General features: G+C 40.5%; 1 protein-coding gene across 4 annotated transcripts in view; it reads right to left on the bottom strand.

The window, feature by feature from the left end:
- BCL11B (BCL11 transcription factor B) overlaps positions 1-19342 on the bottom strand; it is a 161776-nt gene extending 142434 nt beyond the window's left edge. For 2 of the 4 annotated variants that reach the window (XM_089656407.1, XM_089656420.1), the window contains exons 1-2: positions 18712-19341; positions 3105-3473 (exon numbers count right to left, since the gene is read on the bottom strand). In XM_089656407.1, coding sequence (XP_089512533.1) covers positions 3105-3473; positions 18712-18769 — 427 coding nt within the window. In that variant the 5' untranslated portion in view covers positions 18770-19341. Of the gene's footprint in view, positions 1-3104; positions 3474-14221; positions 14559-18711 lie in introns of those variants that run through there. The other 2 variants (XM_089656412.1, XM_089656426.1) reach the window with 2 other exon arrangements.
- Between the last annotated feature and the right edge of the window lie 2032 nt (positions 19343-21374).

The raw sequence follows: 21374 nt of genomic DNA, 5'->3' as shown, positions 1-21374 counted from the left end.
TTCACGCGATAGCGGCGCAGATACTGAAGCTTTAATCTGCTGATTAATTACTTGTTCAAATGGTGCTTATTACATGTGATGTAGAAGAGAAGAGGTCAGCAGCCACCAGCGACAATGTGGAGACGGAAAGACACCGGTAACGCTTCTGCCCTTACTGCACACTGATCTACCTGGGTGTATTAAGTAGGCAGCTATTTTACCAATAATGTTGGCACTAGGAGACTCATTTCCCCACCTCTAGATCGCACGAAACCAATTTTTAGCCAACAATGCAGCACATGATTTTGTGCTATCAAACAATGGCTGATTCAGGAAGAGCCAGAGATGTTTGTCTTTGGCCTTGTGACAGATTCCCTTCAAAGCCGAGCACCAGGAAAAGTAAAAGACCTCCCTTACAGTGGGGCTACCTGATGCTCTGGCAAATTATGTTCCTCTACGCTCCAGTTGTGGACTGTCCCACTTCATCCTCACATCTAGTGCAGGACTATGGTCAGTCTTGATGACGTTGAAAGACCTTGGACCACTGGAGCGTAGAGAACAAGAGGCTTCAAAGAAAGGGCCAGAGATGTTCATCTTTGGCCTTGTGACAGATTCTCTTCAAAGCCCAGCTCCAGGAAAAGTAAAAGTCTTCCCTTACAATGGGACTACCTTGCGCTCTGGCAAATAACGCTCCTCTACACTCTGGTTGTGGTCTGTCCCTTAGCCTCCTCACATCCAGTGCAAGACTATGGTCCCTCCATCATTCTCATTCTTGATGACGTTGAAGGACCTTGGACCTCTGGAGCGTAGAGAAGAAGAGGCTCCAGGGACCATTCTATCAGCCCTGAAGAAAATACGGGAGCAGAGGATCAAGTGAGTCAAACTGCTTTTCCTGGTCCCCTAGACATAAACAATCAGTTAACCCTTGCAGTGTATGCAAAGCCAGACTGCAAGGGTGGATGTTTCATTTTACCGGAGTTCAGCTTTAATAAAGGTTTCAAACAGAGATGGACAGATTAATTCAGACTTCAGGAGGAGCCAGCAGTCCAATCTGGATGCCACCAAGCAACTTTAAGGAATTGAAAAGTCACTCAGAAAAATAAGTTCCTGAATTAGAAAAAAGTTAAAGATCAGTTGTGCCACCACCCCGCTCTGATCTTCACTCTAATGAAGGACTATAGCTGCAAAAGAAATTTTTGCATATAACACTTGGATGCTTGATTGCCCCCATTGTGTGCTGTGGTTAGTTTTGCTGGCCCATACGTCAGTACTGTGTCCAGCATTGATGGTAGGGCTGTTAGATGGAACCATAGCATACAGTGGGGGGATGCAGGCTCCAGACAACAAGTGTCAGAAACTGTGGGGAGCTCTGCAAAAAAGAGAAGATCGGACTTGCCGGCCACTCCTTTTGGCAGGCGTCAGTCTTTAGGAAGGCGACATAGTTACTTTAATAATAGGAGAAAATGTTCAAAAGTTGGGCCGTTGGCAATTTGGCTCCCAGGAATTTTGCTTAATTGTCAAGGTCATTTTAGACATTATTTGTTACTTAGATAAAGAATGTGAAATGTCCAGTTTTCCCACCCAATCCTGACCGATATCGAATAAGGATGAAAAAGCCGATAGAGCTATATTTTTACAGCGTTGTATATTGGTCACAGTGCAACTTTTCCTTTGTTAGCAATGTATTATAATATTTCAGTACAATTGAAAGTCCAGACAGATTATCCAAATTTGGCCTGTATGTGTAGACAAATCAATCTCAAATTGAACACCCAAAGTTTTTGTTTGAGTTGGGTCCTGCAGTCAAATTGTCTAGCGTTGAAACCATATGATGTTGGTTACAGACGCTATTTAATGTCTGCACCAGGGGCGGACTGACCATTTGGAAACTCAGACACTGCCCGAGGGCCCGGGGTCAGTAGGGGGCCCCATGAGATGCCCCTGGTACCTTTTTTCATAGGCTTTTTTGAGTTTGGGCATGGACACAGGGGCCCCATGATCCCCTATTGCCCAGGGGCCCCATGAGTTGTCAGTCCGCCCCTGGTCAGCACTGCGTTAGATTTATACCACATGCTGCAGCTCCAACAATTGGTAAATCCAATGGGTAAAGGTATCTTAGCATCTAAACTCAAATTCTGTCCATTCATGTTACAATCTGACTGCACAATGTGCAAAGATCACAAATATGTACATGGCTGACAGCAGCAATGGCAGTACTATCTTCCCCTTTCTCCTTTCCCTCTTTGTCAGTATAAGCACAGTCTGACTGCAGAAACTTTCACAGATTAGGTCTGTAAGTAAGAAAAGGAATAGACAGTTTAACGTCAACCACGAGCAAAGAAATGTTGCGGAATCCTCAAAGGAAAGATTCCCTCATACATGAATTCTTTATTTCATTATTAAACCGAGCATGGGTTGATCTTATTGGCTAATATTTTAGGCTATTCAGTTGATCTTTTTTGTTTAGATTTGGTTGGAGCATTTAAAAGTAAAAAAAAAAAAAATCACATTTATATATCGTTAAATACAGGTATTTATCCACTCCCCCTCCTTTAAAGTGACCATTGCCTTTTAAAACAGTGAAATACAATAGAAGACAGTTTATACTCACCTGTCCGACAAAGAGCTACAGTTGCCCAAATAATCTTTCTATCCGACGCTCCTGTGAGTGTCATATTTCTGTTTCCCCTGCCACATGCTGTAGTTCAATCCACCAGCCCCTACGTTGCTACTGTACCCTGTGCTGGTGGATAAAACCAAGTGTGCAGTGGGGGACCAAGCAACGGACATACCCAGATGTGTGTTGGATGGGTAGATTCTTCAAATGGCCAGAATTCTTCAAGGGAGCTTGAGGTGTGTACAGTCTTCCATTGCAGGGAAACTTTTTTCCCTTTTTTAAGACCACAGAATAATTCTAAACAGATTTTGTACATGAGAACAATGTCTGCTGTGTATGGTTCTTTAGTGTAGTTACAATTATCTACATCTAGGACTGCAAGTCCCAGTATGTGCCCCTAACAACCTGATAGGCCTTGTAACTCCTGGAAGGACATGGGTTCCCCACCCTGCTTTAGAACTTGACACAAGATGATTTTACAAACCGTTGTATGAAAAAGCCCACTTACCTGCAACATTCTCCTGCTTCGGGCAAATTCCTTTCGTAGGTGTGAGAAGACGGTCTTCCTCATCGGGTGTGACTTGGATACCGATTTCCACTGGCTCTGCCACTTTCCTGAGCTCGGAGCGAGATGAGTGCGGAGGACTACTTTTATCCAGGTTCTTGTCATAGCAGCCTCCGCTTGGGACTCCGCACTGCTTCTTCTTGTGCTCTATAAAAACCAAAATGTCTCCCAGCGGGAAATTCATTTGACACTGTCCGCATGTTAACAAGTCGGGGTCGTTGCCTCCGCCGGACAGGGTGAGCGTCCCCGTCTCCGGGATGGGTAGGCCGTCGTCCTCATCTGGGATTACCGCTTCCACATGATGCTGTTCGGCTGCAATGAAGCATAGGAAATATAAGAAGATTCATTGACAAGCAGTGCAGTATTACCTATCACACTTAAAGGATACTTCCACCTTTCTAATACACTTTATATTACTGTAAGAGAGTGTAGTGAAAGAGCCAACTCTACAAGTACCCCTTGCTAACCATTTTTTTTCCCTTTGCACCTCCACAAGCCCTCAAAGTACTATTGGGCCTTCTGGCAAATGTTAAAATTTGGACTACTGCCACATTGTTCTGACTGTGACTGTTTACAGTTGTCGAAACTTGACAAAAGAATATTTTACAAAATTGTAACGTTCCATAAAATTCATTTAGAGCAGCAACAAACATCTAAACAGGGGGCAGAATGAAGATGGCAGACTCCTGCACAAGGGAAAAAGATACATAAAGAATACTGGATTCCAAAAAACAAAATTGTATATATTGCAGCTTATCAGTCCTTAATGTGTTGGCTGCAATGACATGTTCAGGAAGTACCAAAAAATACCTGTTGCTTTAGCCAGAAATGTTATCTTCCTTCTGTAATCTACTAATCCAGGCAACCCCCATGTAATGAAGATGAAGAGAGGAAGACATGTTTAAACCCAGCCTTGGTAGCAACCATGACTCCCTCCATAGATGCAGTTGAATTGTGAGCGTAGGGACCCGGGGACATGGATTATTTACAGGATTACCAGGTGAGAATAAAGGAAAAAAAGAAAACTATTGCAGCCACCCTATCTAAAGACTGGTAAACTAAAATACATATGTTACTTTTTTGTTTGGGGGCTTGAATATAATTTAATATATTTTACAAAAGATGACTATTGCTGCCCAGCCTCTTAAGGGTACAACTGAGTTAGAAACAAAAAAAACTGTGAACACAAGAAAAAGCAAGCATAATGTATTGCAAAGGCAAAATGTAGGAACTAAGCAGAACCACAATGTATTGCTTATAATCCATGTCTTTACTGCAAAAGAAAAATAAAAAAAGTGCCTATTTCCAGTTAAGAGTGCATTATTTTTGCGGCGTAAAAATTCTTGACAGGTTCAAAAATAAAATGCTGTGACCACATTCAACCTCGAGTTTGCAGATAATTGAACCTGTCCACATACAAATCCATTTCAACAGACAACCATTTTTTTCCCCCATAAAGCTCGCCTGAGGACATCTGCGTTAAAGCTATCGATGGCATAAACAAGCAGACGAAAGGGATAGATGTCTCTTAATAGCTGCTGGTTCTGTAACCCGCCTCCCCCTCAAAACACCATAGGAGATACAGCATGCCCTTGGCAATACATAACACTTGAGATTCTACCTGTGCGCTCTCACAAGGATTATTTACTTGTAATGCATCCCCCCACCACCGCCACCACAACCACATAGAAACAAAAATAAATATCTGCACTCATAAAGGGAAAAAAAAATCTATACTATTGCTTTAGTCATCGATATATCAAACACTGCCTCTGAAGAAAAAAATACATCTCCTTCAGACAAAAAAAAATGTTTGTCAGGTGTGCGATTACTCAGGGCTGTAATTAACTACAAGAAAAAAGTACGAACTGTAGCAAAGCAATGTGATGGTTGCATGAAATACATTTATTATTTGAAGCTATGCAAGTATTAAAAAAAAATTAATTCCTATCAAGAATACCTTGATTTTTTTTCTAACTAACTGCTAGCAATATTATAGGGGGATAGGCTTCGACAAAAATGGTTGAAAAATAAATAAATCAAATAACCTTGTTAAGAAATTAGTTTCTAAAGAGGTCGATTTATTGACGAGATCTTTCTAAAACCATCAAAAAAGTTCCAGATCTTCTTTGTTCCTAATGGTCTTGCTGGCCACTCTAACGCCAAGCCACAGCAAGATGGGCAACAGACTGGAGTTAACATATAGGTATGGGCATTCGTAAGATGGCCGACAGAAGGAAGCTATCATGGAGCACTGGGCACACATAAAGGTAATCTGTAATCGTAACAAACAAGTATACTAGTCAACTGGAGCACATATTCTAAGCTTCGAGGTTCTAGACATAGACTTTGTAGGCCTTTAATTCACAATACACCAATGTCAAAATGTCACATTTTTATTGAGCGTTTGCTAATTATTTCCCCTTCTGGCTCGATTTTGTCTGATGTTCACTAAATTCTTTCAATTACAGTTTTAATAACAAACAAGATGCGGGTTCAGCGTCTGTCCCTGCCTTGTATCCTTCTCGGTGAACTTCCCAAGCAGGACATGTCCGCACCTCATAAATACACTTAACTCCTGCTCAACAATAACAGCCATTTTATCTGAGCCCATTAACCATTCACAGTACAATGGGGGGAACTTCAGCCTAAAACTTTCCCATCAAAATAACTATTAATGGGCCACTGACGATTAGCTGCAGAAGGCAGAGCTGACGGGACATTTTCACCTGGCTATCTGAAGAGTTTAGAACGTAAAGCCTTCGAGGCAACTGGGTCTCATCGTTGGGAATTGTGAAACACATTTGATAGGCCCCTGTGGTCTTCAAAGCTTCAGATAGACCAATTGAATAATCGTACCGATAAATCTACCAACTCAATTCTACTCAACAATGCAACATCGTTCTATTACAATACTGCATATTAATAGGCACTGAGAGTTATTGAAGTTGAAACGTTGAAGGATACAGTTTTGGAATTCACAGATAGATCGACCTTGCTTTTATATCTGTATGAGGTTATGCATTGTATCCTTTATAATCTTTAATAAAAAATTATGGAGAGAGAACATTTTATACATTATTTGATAAGGCACCAATGATAATGTGGACAGACAGTAAGCTATAGCAACGAATCAGATTCCAGTTTACTGTACTCCTGTCTTTAAAAAAAATTTAATTCCGATTGGTTGACATGTAGATTTTTGCACATCACCACCTTATTAAAATATTGCTCTGCGTACTTTTCTCCCACTGCTGGCTCACAGCAAGACACTGAAGCAATGCTTCTATATTGAGTCTCCTGTATATATTTCCCTTCATACAATTCCGGAGAGTAAAGATGCTTCATAACTCAGTGACTCCACCCTCTAGCTTTCTAAGGCGCAACTCAATATCGCGCATATAAGTCACCCGTTAGTAGGAAAGAGTTAAACACAAGATCAGTGGTGCTGCAATAAAATGCCAATCGACTAGGACCCGTTGTTTTAAATTAATTGGCTTTAAAAACCTCCAAAAAATAAATAAATACCACTCATATAGATTTATAGGTTGATAATATACTGACAGCTGATCTAGGGCCAAGGGGTCCACTTAGTGTTTTCCATTTAGTTTAGTCATAACCTCTCTGAATATCTCCTGCTATCTTACGAGTCATCTAAATTTGATTATATTTAGGATCTTACTGCAAGTCTATTTCAGCACGACCGTTGCAACGAGTGCCAAGTTCTGTGCAAAACATCGTTTGACTCAATCAATTACGAAGCTACAGGGCCAGACTATCTATGCAAAGGCAGATTTGCTTCTGCAGGTAGCTGTGCAAACCATCAGCCATCTGCAGAACTGTAACAGATAATTCTCTCATTTCTGATCAGCGATCAGACTCTTTTTCATTCTCTGCTCATAAAACACATGCATGCATTCTATTAATAGACTCTCAGACATGGATGCATTCACTTAGATATCCCTATTGTATATATAGAGGTTCTGTTACATAAGGTGGAAGATGCTCATGAAAAAAAAAAGTTGAATGGCAGCTTAATGAGTCCTAAAAATATTCGTTTTGAGACAACTTTGTCATGCTGCTTTATAAACCGGACCTAATCAAAGTGCTGCTAAAAATGTCGCCATTTTTTATTAATCTTAGGCTAAAGAATAATCTGAGAATACAGAATATTATCTGATAGCAAAAGAAGTTAGTAGAAAATGTTCAATTGTTACATTTTTGGAATACTGACTGTAAGACTTTAAAACATTCCAATAGATATTTGCAACAAATCAAATGCTGCTGTTGCTATATTGAATGGTATTCCAAATTCAAGAATACTTATCCAGAAGCAGGCAGTAATAAATAAAGTCAGTCTATTTCTTTTGCTTTTCAGACAAATATTAGATTCTTGACCACTCCAGCATCTGAAATGGCTTGTCGCAGATTACAGTGCAATATATTGATTGCCACTTATCCAATTAAGAGGATAAAGTCAAACGTAATAAATCTTAAGTATTATGTTATGCAGAATTTTTTTTATTCTGGTTTTTAAGCATATTGCTGTGCACAATTATACTGATTTTCGATAATTATTTGTGAATCTACAATAAGCAAAACAAATGTTGTCCACCAAAAATTCAAGAAATGCAAGCAATTTGAAAGTGTCAATATTACATGCAAATTAGAAAGCAAAAACTGATGCAAGTTACGGGCATGTCAACGTAACAAAAAACTTGAGAGTCAAAGACAATTTTTTTTTTAACAGAATTCTAGTCTAATTTAAGACTCTCATCTTGTAACTGCATTTAATTGCTCAGGTTTTAGCACTTAAACAGTCAAAATTGGTGCAAAGTGATAGATTAAATTTTTAAGTTATTATTATTAATATACATTATTTATAAAGCGCCGATAGTTCGCTCAGCGCTGTACATTACAAAGGGGGACAGAACATGTGACAGAACAATACCAATACAATGCAAAACATGAGGGGATTGAGGGCCCTGCTCTTTCGAGCTTACAATCTAGGAGAGTTGAGATCATCACTATTTTAAAACAAATTTGGGAAACTGTTTTAAAAAGTAAAAATATCCAATAGACTTGATCTGTTTTCTTTAGTTTAAGAACAAAACCTTCCATGAATATTCTGTTCTTTAGCATTGTTATTTGGAAAAATAAGTAAAATAATAAGCAATTATTTTATTTTGCTATATTTCAGCTGGGTAGAAAGTTGGCCTTCCCCAAAAAAAGGCCAATTAGCATCCGCGCTGCCATAACAAAGTATTGATGAACCTAAAACCAAGTACATAAAATATCTTAAAGTGCCAAAAAAAGCCAGAAATAACCTAAAACTTCTACAAGATGATATACTATTTCTTTTCAAACTCTAGCAACTCGAAGCAACAAAATGACACAAAAATTTGCTTTGAGAATCGTCTGTTTTGGAACGCTGGCGTGCCAATAAACACTTTTTAAAAATACGCATATTTTAGCTGGTGCTGAGAGCTTATAATTTAGCGTGAATGGGGAAGCGTGTTAAAAGGCTGTCTCACAGTTTGTGACCAGTGCTACAACGCACAGGTTTATTGAAAATATAAATATACTTTATTGAAAAGCATTTATTGAAACGATAAATACAAAGAGCCAGCCAATGCAAATCGTGAACAGAGACTTTAGGATTCAGCTTGCATTATGCAAAGAAAGAAGAAGGGAAAAAAAAAAGGCACTGTTCTCTTGTTGCTATTTCATCAAATGCAGTATTATCGGACAGGCAAACCAAATTCCAAGCAAGAAGTTTGCGCCAGTGGCGGCCATCGGTATAAACAAACGCAGGTTGAGCGTTCGATTAATAGGGGGGGGGTCTAACCACACTACTATATACCCCAAATGCATCGAAGTAATCTACAGCTGCAATAGGAAGCAACTCTCTTCTTGTTTTAACCCTTTGGCTGCTGAGGAGTTGCTGCTGCACGCGCAAAACGGCATATAAGTCTGAAGTATGGCGGAGGCTTCAACACCTGGATTTTTTTTTTGTCGTTATCATTGTTATTATATTCTTCAGTGGTTTGCGTACTTTGGCGAAGGCTACAACTCTACAGAATTAAATGTGATGAGTTAAATTAGCACATGTAATATAATTCCTTCTCTTCCAAGATCACTCCCCCTCCTCCTCTCCATGGGATACGCAGAAGATTCACGTTCTGTCTGTAGGGCCTCATTCAAATCTTCATTGAACTACAGAAGCCATCAAATGCATTTTTGCTACTCTATATTTAAGGCTGGAGGCTCGTTTCACCTGAGAAGAAGCTCAGGTTTTGCCTGACCTAATTTTATTTCACTTTCGGATTAATACGAAAGCTCGCAGGGTAATTCCCCCACCTTACTTCAAGGCACCCAGAAAAACAAAAATGAATCCATACCTTGGCTCGGATCACAGAAGCTTTAGCACGCTAAAATCTAAAAGTGTCAATGCAAGATATACAAAAGACACCCCACCTTACTATTATCGACTTTTAAGGAGTAAAATCAAATGGCAAGGGATTGCAAAAAAAAAAAAAATATCATCTTGTCCTAAAAAAAAATCTTGTAGGAAACTTTGGTGAGATCTGAGAAGGCAAGTCAATACAATGGGCTTTTAATACGGGGTCAAGTCAAGTTAGCAAGTTATCTAAAAGACCGATTGTTCTTGTAAATTAAAATAAGTAAATGTTATTGGCACAGTTTTTGAAAAAAAAGACTCATGCATGGTGACCTAAAAATATTTGAAAAGTTCAGTGACTCTATAAACTGCCATAGGTCTGTGGCATATGGGACGCAGAAAGGTGCAACTGTATAGGGTCCAGCCATCAAAGGCAAGTGCGTCTGGAAAGGATTTGCATAAATAAATGTCCTCTTTGTGCCTCAGATGCTGCAGCAGTAAACAGACTTGTATGTTGATTTCCACATTTTCACAGTAACACTAGGAAGGATTCGCAGCCACTAGCATTGAATCTTATAGACTCGGAGCTCCCCCTAGTAGTCATTGCCTGTCAGTTTTTTTTTTTTAATGCCTTAGGGCACAATTGAAATGTACAGCTAAAAAATTAAATAGAAAAAGAGTCTTGGAAAAGTTTATTTTTTTTAAAAACTGGTTGCAAAAGAAACAAAAGATAAGTATTAAACACAAAAAAGTCACTGAGGAATTCAGGACTGCATGGCTATACTACACACCTTGCTCATCCTGTGCCAATCAAGTCCAGCAACAGACTATGCCTTCACTTGATTATCATCTGATCAATCTATGTCTTGCTGCTGTGTATTTAAAACCTATTATTACTTAAGAGCATTTCATCCCTTATACGCTGTATAATCCATTGAATTAATTCATCAGAAGATATGAACTTTTCAAACTTATCTTTTTTTTTTATATACACTTCAATATTTGCAAAATTTGGGGAAAGATAAGCAAAAGAAAATAGGTAAAAAAAAAATGATTTGTAGCTGAATTGGAGATCGAAGGTATTTGTACAATGGGTGCTTGATATCTTTGTAGGCGAAGTGATAATGGTGTGTGAACTGGAGATGGTGTGTGAACTACAGTTTCGAACTGAAACCTTGAAAATAAAAAAAGCCAAAAAAAAAAAAGGGGGTCGCAGAAATTTTAATTTGGTCATAGGTAGATGTCACGTTTCTTCCTGTTTTCAACCACAGTCGTTTTCCTGTGGGGCGCTACCTGTCAGCAATGAAAGGGTCAGCACCCTTAATTCACGCTATTAATCTAATTTAAAGACCATTTTAAAGACACTTTTAAACCCGTCTTCCTAATGAACATTTAAAAATCTAAGTTTCACTTTGGGGCAGCAAAGTTCTTTTTTTTTTTTTATTTAAAGGCAGAAAGGAAACATTTGCTGTCTGCTGCTGCAAGAATTTCACACTGCCTGTTCTCTCTAGGGAGAAGAAGCTATCTCTAATATAGAATAAAAAAAAAACAGACTTGGGAGCTGATGAAATCGTAAAGCCAGGATTATGTAATTTATACAAACCAGCCAGGGGAGGGAAGAGAGGGAAGTGTGATTCCATATTCAATAAATTAAAATTAAAAGATGCTTTTTAATTGCAGCCAAGAGCTAGGACCACAGGTACCACCAGCTTCTTTTTTTTTATCAAACTACAGCACGTAAAAAAAAAAAGTCATTTTTCTATAACCTGACATAACGCATATTAAACTCAGTATGAAATCTGCAGATCGGGTGAAAAAAAATGCATGTCGTCGAGCCAATATTAATTGCGGTTCCCTGTTGCATTTTTAGACACCGTAATCATTTAACGCGCTTAAATTAAAATGTCAAAGTTTGCTAATTATTGGCGCAATAGATAAGAGATAAATCTGTACTGGGTGACAGTGACTAGAAAGGGATGCACTTTTTTTTAGGCCTCTCTGCCTTGTCGGGGGTAAAGAAATGCTCCTTCAGCGATTCTATCATAGATAAGGCCTAATTGGGGCTGGGTTTCGGTTTCTAAATGCTTATTTTTTAATTTTTTTTGTAGAAGAGAGGACTGCTGAGAAATACAAAGAAGGAGGTTCAGGTGCTTGTGTAGGTATAGAAGTGTAGGTACAACAGAGGGCAAGTTGACTGAAAGCCTATAAGGTGGCATGTGGACGTCTGGTGTAGGAAAAGTAATTCTCCCAGGCTTCAGATTCCTATATAACACAAACCAGAGGGCTTTTTAAACAATAAACAATGCAAAACTGGTTCGACTACTCTCTCAAGCTACGTCTGCATGTACCTTCATGATAAAACATCTACATTCTCTCTTGCAATCCCTTCGTTCTCTCCCTATAGCTTTTTTTTTTTTTTTTCCAAGTCCTATAAAATGATTCTTTTATTGTTGGCAGGACCCAAACGTTGCACGGCCCCCCTTTTAGGTCTTACACGTTGCCTTCAGGTTCCCAGCTAGCTGTCTGGCTTTTGTTGCTGTTTGTTTAGGAGATGTCAACATAATCCACTGCACAATGCCATCAAGCGCAGGCGATAGAATCGATCGACTCTCAGATGAACATCCCAGTGCACAAGCACCAAAAGACCTTCCAGTCCAACCTGTCTCTTTCATTTCGTTTTCTTACTGCAATCATCTATTTCACCAAATCTTGAAAAACTCCACGGCACAAAATTTTGACATCACAATGCTTTTTTTTTTTTTTTTCAATTACCCATGTGTGAAACACCCATTTTTATCATTTGCATAATTTGCTAATCCCTAGGGGGGAACACCCCAAGTCTGGCTTGCTACTGTACTTCCCGCTTGGTGCAGATGTGCATTCTTGCACAGCAATATGAAAGAGTAACATGCACTGGAACAAGTTAAAGTGGGAAAAGAAAGCACTGATTTTTTGACAAGTTGTCAACGCTCACACAAGCAGCTCTCCAATGCAAAAATAAGCAGGCAAAGCATACGCAGCGTCTGCAAAGCAGTCTGGGAAATTAAGAAAAAAAAAACGCAAGATGGGCGAATATTGCATCTTGAGTTTGGCAGCCAACAAACTCGTGGTGTGGACCTGCTTCCAGAAATGTCACTTTTGGCCGGGCTGTCAAAATCCATGGTGTTAGCTATCCTCTGCTTCCTAAATACTGATAGTCATGCAACTACAACTCAACATTTTTGTCTACACGCTGTTAGATCAAGACCATTGGTAAAGCAATTGTGATGCAGCTTACAACTGAGGCCATGCATTAAAAAAAATTCTAGCCAATCTTCTATGGTGCAGGCAGGGCCGTGGGCCACGCAAGGGTTACTCAGGGTGCCAATGCATTAAAAAAAAATTCAAGACAATCTTCTATGGTGCAGGCAGGGCCATGGGCCACGCAAGGGATACTCAGGGTGCCAATGCATTAAAAAAAAATTCAAGACAATCTTCTATGGTGCAGGCAGGGCCATGGGCCACGCAAGGGATACTCAGGGTGCCAATGCATTAAAAAAAATTTCAAGACAATCTTCTATGGTACAGGCAGGGCCGTGGGTTAGGCAAGAGTTACTCAGGGTGCCAATGCATTAAAAAAAAATTCAAGACAATCTTCTATGGTACAGGCAGGGCCGTAGGCCACGCAAAGGTTACTCAGGGTACCAATGCATTAAAAAAAATTTCAAGACAATCTTCTATGGTACAGGCAGGGCCATGGGCCACGCAAGGGATACTCAGGGTGCCAATGCATTAAAAAAAATTTCAAGACAATCTTCTATGGTGCAGGCAGGGCCATGGCCATGCAAGGGAAACTCAGGGTGCCAATGCATTAAAAAAAAAATTCAAGACAATCTTCGTTGGTGGAGGCAGGGCCATGGCCATGCAAGGGTTACTCAGGGTGCCAATCAATTAAAAAAAAAGAATTCAAGACAATCTTCTCTGGGGCAGGCAGGGCTGTGGCCATGCAAGGGTTACTCAGGGTGCCAATGAATTATAAAAAAAAATTCCTGCCAATCTTCTCTGGAGCAGGCAGGGCCATGGTCATGCAAGAGTTACTCAGGGTGCCAATACATAAAACAATTCCAGACAATCTTCTCTGGTGCAGGCAGGGCCGTGGCCATGCAAGGGTTACTCAGGGTGCCACTGAATTAAATAAATTCTAGACAATCTTCTCTGGTGCAGGCAGGGCCGTGGCCATGCAAGGGTTACTCAGGGTGCCACTGAATTAAATAAATTCTAGACAATCTTCTCTGGTTCAGGCAGGGCCGTGGCCGTGCAAGGGTTACTCAGGGTGCCAATGAATTAAGAAAAAAATCTAGACAATCTTCCCTGTTTCATGCAGGGCTGTGGCCATGCAAGGGTTACTCAGGGTGCCAATAATTGAAAAAAAAATTCTAGACAATCTTCTCTGGTTCAGGCAGGGCCGTGGCCATGCAAGGGTTACTCAGGGTGCCAATGAATTAAAAAAAAAAAATTCAAGACAATCTTCCCTGGTGCAGGCAGGGCTGTGGCCATGCAAGGGTTACTCAGGGTGCCAATGCACTTTCATGAATATTCAAATTGCACCAATGATGTCATTTCAAAAGGCAATGATCAACCATGCTAAAATCAGGAGAATGTAAACAGCAAATATACTTACCTGATCCACGTCATCTACAGCCCTTCTGAGACAGGAACATCGAGGGGTGCACAGAAGTATCCCCCAGGTCCTCCCAAGATAAAAAAAAAATAAAACCCCCTTTTCTCCCCACTGCTTTCAGGACATCATCATTGTATAAAGTCCAAGGATCCCCCCAAATATCAGCTGAACCCTAAATAGATTTTAAAAAACAAAATGCAAAAACTCCAGCTGCACATGCAGCCTATGCAAATCTAAACATTGCGTAGCAATAATCAGGTCTACAAAATAAACCTTACAGCATCCATTCCTCTTCTCACAGCCTAGATCCTCATCACTTTATATTTTTTATTAAAAAAAATAAAATAAAACAATGTATAATAAACTGACACAACAAAGCTGGCCCTTTTTACAAAACAAAACAAAACAGTCCTTTCTAAATAATTCATCAAAATAATTCCCCTTAAATATATTGCCTGAGCGATGGAAGAGAAGGAAAGCAGCGACGCAGACTGCTCTTCCCCTGCAAGGCAGGGGAGGGGAGAGCCCCTTATATATCCCTATATATATATTTATTTATTTAAATTTGTTAAAATCTTCCATAAATATTCTGCCGGCTCTCCCCGGCTGGCTTGGCCCCCCAGGACTAATGCAATAAGGGGGTCGACGTGCACATAATAAAAAAAAAAAAGGGAGGATGGTTGGAGATAGCAGGCTATTGCACTTTATTTTTTTTTTTAAGGGCTTTCAGGAGCTGGGATGGAGAAGAGGGAACGATGCAGCCGCTTGGAGAGCCAGAGCAGTGGGCGGGAAGAGCTGAGCCTTGGGTAGCTGACTGCCTGCACCATCTCAGCATGTGTAGTCCCCCCTTCTGTCCCCATTTACCCCAGAAACACAGAAAGGAAGAAATCAACACAAACCCCAATTGACTGTCCTAACATAATACACTGCAAATATTGCTGTCACATTTCTTTCTATGGAAATCCACTAATATAAATATTCATGTCCTATGCTCCAGCACAGCAGACAACAATAAAATATCATTTTTCTTGATTAAAATCTGGTTAACATACCACTGTAGTTTATTAATCACATGCTGAGATGGCACGGTTAATGCCATAGGTGCAGAAATATATGCATTTATGGAAATACATATATAGCAATAGCCACAAATATATATCTATGTATGTATATATAATACATATAGTTTTAGATACTGTATATTAGTAGTGTTCTAAGCTACAAAAAAGTTAAGGCTTTTTTGCTTTGCATTGACAGTACTTCTGTGATTTGTAAACTTTGTAAACAATTACACCAGCCACGATTGCTGGGGTTGATAATGGGCCATACTTGTATACAGCACGCTAGAATTTCCTGTAAACGCCATACGTGCACTGGAGTGTGACATACGAAGATTAATCGTGTACACTGTTTAACTGATTCTACCACCATCTGATTGCGAGCTCTGTGGTACCAGGGGCTGCATTTTGGGACTGTGTTTTGCATGCACACTGGTATATCAACCTATGTTCAGTATATATCTGCAAGTACAGGCATAGAAATCACTAAAAACAGGCAGCCTGTCTGAGATATTCATTTTTGAAATCATTCACACACACACACACACCCCCACCCCCCCAAGAATTATCTAGGTAATTAATGATATTTCTTCGACTTCTGCTCAGGGATGTCAATCTGCAGCAAAGCTTGTAGGTATGCAAGTGTGATGGCCTTTGCATTGCAGGCTGCCACATGTGCGTCTAGGTTGGAGAGGGCCTTTTACACCCCAAGCATGCATGCCAAACTTTTCAAAACTCATATACTACAATTGCAAGTGACAGTTCACCGGTATGATGTCAGGTCCCACTTGATCTAAACGTTCTAGGCGTTTCTGCACTCACATGGGCATAAACTATATTAGACATCCCAGGCAATGTGGGTACCATATCCTAGGAGGTATGTGTCCCATCTGAGTGTACGATGTCTACCTCCCTTTCCTTATAAATTGATCAAGCAACCTCCTCCTTTGCTCTCCCCCCTTTTCCCTCCCTAGGCTCTCCTGCCAGTTTGGTTGCATTTCCATTTTACAACCATTCAGTTGTAATACTGTTATAAACATATGTTTTCCATTAGCTCTCCCCTGTCTGTCCTGTCCAGGTTCTACCTCCCCACCATATCCTTGCCCCTCCAACTTTTTTTTTTTTTTCACAAAACTGAACATATTCACATCCAGACTTTCAGGCTGCCCATTGCCATGGAATAGGATTCAACAATGTGCAATAAAATAATAAACTGCATTGCCTTGGACTGATGCACCAATACACCTGGCCATTGCCTTTAGGATCGATACCGAGCAAGGTCAGGGCATGCAAGATTAAAAAAAAAATACTAACTGAATTTTATGAGATCTGTAGAAGTCCTGGGTCAGGTTTAACTTTTTTCTTTTTTGCCTAATTAAATGCAGACTGACTGGGTGTCATACTACAAGGACTAGGACTACATTCTACAATGCAAGTGAGTTCAAATGAATGGGTGCATGTGTAGAGCTGTGCATAGCTGCTAACATTAAAAACATTCCAGAGACATTAGCTAGCAGTGCACAGAAGTTACCCCTAATATTGACTCGATAGACCCCATGCAATCCTATCAAATAACATCTAAACTGGAGAAAAGCAAAGAACAAATGTAACTTATTAAAGATAGACTGCAATGTTCTGATACACAAACTCATTTCAATTTTTTGAGTTTTTGGCGCCCTTAAAATCCTAATTATCATAGGGTGTAATGTTCTTAGAATCAGACTGTCCTTATATTGTCATGATGAACCCCAACGATGGACTGCAATGTTCCAACACACAAACTCAATTGGATGTTGAAGTTTATGGCACCCTTAAAATGCCAATTATTTCAGTGGGTGTAATACCCTCAGAATCAAGGACTGGGTTATATTGTCCTGATGGACCCCAAAGATAAAGTGCATTCTAATTTAAAAACTCAGTTAGAGTTTTTGACACCCCTAAAATCCCAATTACTTGACTAGATATCCTCAGAATTAAGGGTTGCCTTTATACAGCCCTGGTGGACCCCAATAATGGACTGTAATGTTCTAATACACAAACTCAATTGGATTTTCAGAGTTTTAAAAAGCTCAAATACTCGACAAGGTGTAATGTTCTCTGCCCTGATGGATCCCAAAGATAGACTGCAAAGTTCTAGTATACAAAATCAGTTGGATCTTGGATCTTTAAATTCCCAATTACTTGACTAGGCGTAATGTTCTCAAAATGTAGGACTTTCCTGATCCCAAAGATAGACTTCAAGTGCTGATTTACATGTCTGATTGGATTTTGGACTTTTAAAAGCAGAATGACTTGACTAGGTGTAGTGCTCTCAGAATTAAGGACTGTCCTGTATTTGTCCTGGTGGACCTCAAAGATAGAGTGTAATGTTCTGATGTACAAACTCCATTGGATTTGAAAGCATTAAATTCTCAATAACGACCAGGTGTAATGTTCTCAGAATTAAAGACTGTCCTATATCTGTCCTGGTGGACCTCAAAGATAGAGTGCAATGTTCTAACGTACGAACTCCATTGGATTTGGAAGCTTTAAATTCCCAATAACTTGCCCAGGTTTAATGTTTTCAGAATTAAAGACTGTCCTATTATCTATCCTGATGGACCTCAAAGATAGAGTGCAACGTTCTGATGTACAAACTCCATTGGATTTGGAAGTTATACATTTCCAATAACTTGACCAGGTTTAATGTTCTCAGAATTAAAGACTGTCCTATAATTATCCTGATGGACCTCAAAGATAAAGTGCAACGTTCTGATGTACAAACTCCATTGGATTTGGAAGCTTTAAATTCCTAATAACTTGACTAGGTGTAATGTTCTCAGAATTAAAGACTGTCCTATATTTGTCAGGATGGACCCCTAGAGAGTGCAATGTTCTAATATGCAACTCAATTGGATGCTGGAGTTTTTGGCACCCTTAGAATCCCAGGTATATTGGACTGAAAGGTTCTCAGAATTAAGGACTGCCCTGGTAGACCCCAAAGATAGACTGCAATGTGCCAATGTACAAATTCTATTGGATTTTGGACTGTAATGTTCTCAGAATCAAGGACTGTCCCTATACTGGACCTTAGTCAAACCTATTTTATTTTTGTCACTTTAAAAAACAAAACCTGACCTGGAGAAAAAGCAAAGAACAAACTGTACGATTTTAGGACTGTCTGCTGTCCTTAGAATGAATCCCAGGACCATGTTTCTATAAAAACCCCTGGAAATCACAGCTGGCAGATAACAAAAGTGCAGCACGACTGCTTCACCAGGGTGCTGTCAAAAAAAAGGCAGCACATGTGTTCAGTAAGTTTTCCTGACTTCCCAAACCTCTCTGATTTTTTCCCCCGCTCTCGCAAAACTTTTCCTGCTTCCCATCTCCTTCCAACCACCACCACCACCCTCCCCCCCCAAGTGATCGGTGACCCCCTCCATGCAGACTTACGTGCGATGATCTCCCTTTGTAACAAGTGTTGCGGGTTCCCTTGCTTGCGACGGGACATTGCCTTGGCATTTACAGTGGCATCGCCCGGAGATCTGCACACTGCTCCTTCCTCTCCCACCTTCCTCGGCTCTCCCTCTTCTTCCTCCTCCTTCTTCTTCTTTTTTTTTTTCAAAATGCAAAACAAGGAAGGAAAAAAAAAAAGCAAAAAAAAAAATAAAAAAAAAAATCAATAAAAAAAGGAGTGGGACCTGGGTTGCCCCCCTTTTAGCTCAGCTAGGGCAGTGTGATCTCCAATCTTCGCAACTTAGGAACTGCCTGTGCCCACTCCACTTAAGTCCACGGTGCCCATCAATTTAAAAAAAAAAATAAATTGAAGGTTTAAAAAAAAAAAATGCCAAAAAAATAATAATAATAAAATGCCCAAAAGAAAAAAAAAGAATAATAATAAGAGAGAGGGGGAGCTGACCCTTTTGCTGGTTGCAGGGTTGCCCAAGAGTGTCTTCTGCTCGCAGGGAAGCCTGGCACTGCCCTGCACATTCACTGTCCAGCACTTTGCACTGCTCCACTTGGCTGGCACTAAGGGGGGGGGAGGGAAGGAGGACTATTTAATGGTGAAGATGGCGGAGTCCTGGTTCTCTGGGAGCTCTCTGTCTCTCTATGGCTGGGTCTGCCTCTGTACAATGGGATAAAATTCAAGTTCAAGTACGGACGTGACGTTTAATCTGCACCAGAGACAAAAAGACCGAGAGACTAGGAGCACTGGGGGCGACTAGTGGTGGCTTTTTAACATTGTACCCTGGAACACAAGAAGAAGACACACACTACAGGCACATGCCTCTAAAGCGGCTTTGTACGTCGTTCCGGCTCCTGCAGCCGACACTCGTCCCCCCTTCATGGCGGGGGACAGCTTTGGGAAGGCAGACTTTTTTTGTCCCCTCTTGCGCACTTGCTGTCCAGTTAGCTGTGCTCTATAGAAACTCTCTCTTTTCTCCTTCTTCTTCATCTCCTTCTTCTTCCTCTCTTTTTTTTCTTCCTCTCCTTTTACGTCTTCTTCTCCTGCTTCTTCTCCTCCTTCTACTTCTTCTTCCTCTTCTTCTTCTTCTTTTTCTTCCTCTTCTTCTTCTTCCTCTTCTTCTTCTCCTTCTCCTTCCTCTCCTTCTTCTTCCTCTTCTTCTCCTTCTTCTTCCTCTTCTTCCTCTCCTTCTTCCTCTTCTTCTCCTTCTTCTTCCTCTTCTTCCTCTCCTTCTTCCTCTTCTTCTCCTTCTTCTTCCTCTTCTTCTTCTCCTTCTTCTTCCTCTTCTTCTTCTTCCTCTTCTTCTTCTCCATCTTCTTCTTCTTCCTCTTCTTCTTCTCCTTCTCCTTCATCTCCTTCTGCTTCCTCTCTTTTTTTCTTCCTCTCCTTCTTTTTCCTCTTCTTCTCCTCCTTCTTCTACTTCTCCTTCTCCTTCATCTCCTTCTGCTTCCTCTCTTTTTTTCTTCCACTCCTTCTTTTTCCTCTTCCTCTCCTCCTTCTTCTACTTCTTCTTCTACGTCTTCCTCTTCTTCTTCTTCTCCTTCTTCTTCTTCTTCTTCTTCTTCTTCTTCTTCTTCTTCTTCTTCTCCTTCTTCCTCTCCTTCTTCTTCCTCTTCTTCTCCTTCTTCTCTTCTTCTCCTTCCTCTCTTTTTTCTTCTTCTCCTTTTTCCTCTTCTTCTCCTCCTTCTTCTTCTCCTTCTCCTTCTTTTTTTCTCCTCCTTCTTCTTCCTCTCCTTCTTCCTTTCCTGCTTCTCTCCTTTCTCTCCTTCTCCTTCCTCTCCTTTGTTATTTCCCTCTTCTCTCCTTCCTCTCCTTCTCCTTCCTCTCATTCTTCTCCTTCTCCTTCCTCTCCTTCTCCTTCCTCTCATTCTTCTCCTTTTTCTTCCTCTCCTTCTCTATCTTTCTCTTCCCCTTCCCTTTCTCCTTCTTCTCCTTCCTCTCCTTCTCCTTCCTCTCCTTCTTCCTCTCCTTCTTCTTCCTCTCATTCTTCTCCTTTTTCTTCCTCTTCTTCTTCTCTATCTTCCTCTTCCCCTTTCTCCTTCCCTTCTCCTTCTTCTTCCTCCTCTTCTTCTTTTTTTTTTCTTCCTCCTCTTTTTCTTCTCCTTCTCCTTCTTTATTTGTTACGTTCTTTGCTACATTGTTTACAAACAGGCACACACTGTTACACTTTTCATACACTGCTACAGTTTTTGTACTGTGTTACAATTCACCTTTCTGGGCTTGGCTGTTTCCAGAAGAGTCGGTGGCATCGCGGTTATCATTCGCCAACGTGGGCCTGTTCACACATAGACATGCCTTAAAATGTATGAAAACGTCAGAGACATGGATGTGCTTTGCTTTCCATTGACGTGCATTTTTATGTGCGTTGACGTGCGTTTTTAACACATGCGTTTTTGTGTGTGAGCAATGGCTATGGGTCCTTGTAAACAGGCATACACTGTTACAATGTTCCATTCTGGGTTGTTCCTAGAAGAGCGTTCGGCAAGTTCTGCTTCGGGAACGTAACATCTTCGAAAGCAGTGGCCGGCCGCCTCGTGCCTTTTCTTTTTAAAATGGATTTGGAGTCAGCAGCAGTTATCATTCGCCGTCACGGGCCTGTTCACACATAAACATGCCTTAAAATGTATAAAAACTCAGGAGAAATGGATGT

The sequence above is a fragment of the Staurois parvus genome, unplaced genomic scaffold, assembly GCF_062004578.1.
Source record: "Staurois parvus isolate SC_StPar_1 unplaced genomic scaffold, SC_StPar_1.0 ptg000026l, whole genome shotgun sequence".
Taxonomy (NCBI): Eukaryota; Metazoa; Chordata; class Amphibia; order Anura; family Ranidae; genus Staurois; species Staurois parvus.
Note: the sequence above shows the minus strand (reverse complement) of the source record. Positions and strands in the feature narration are given on the sequence as shown.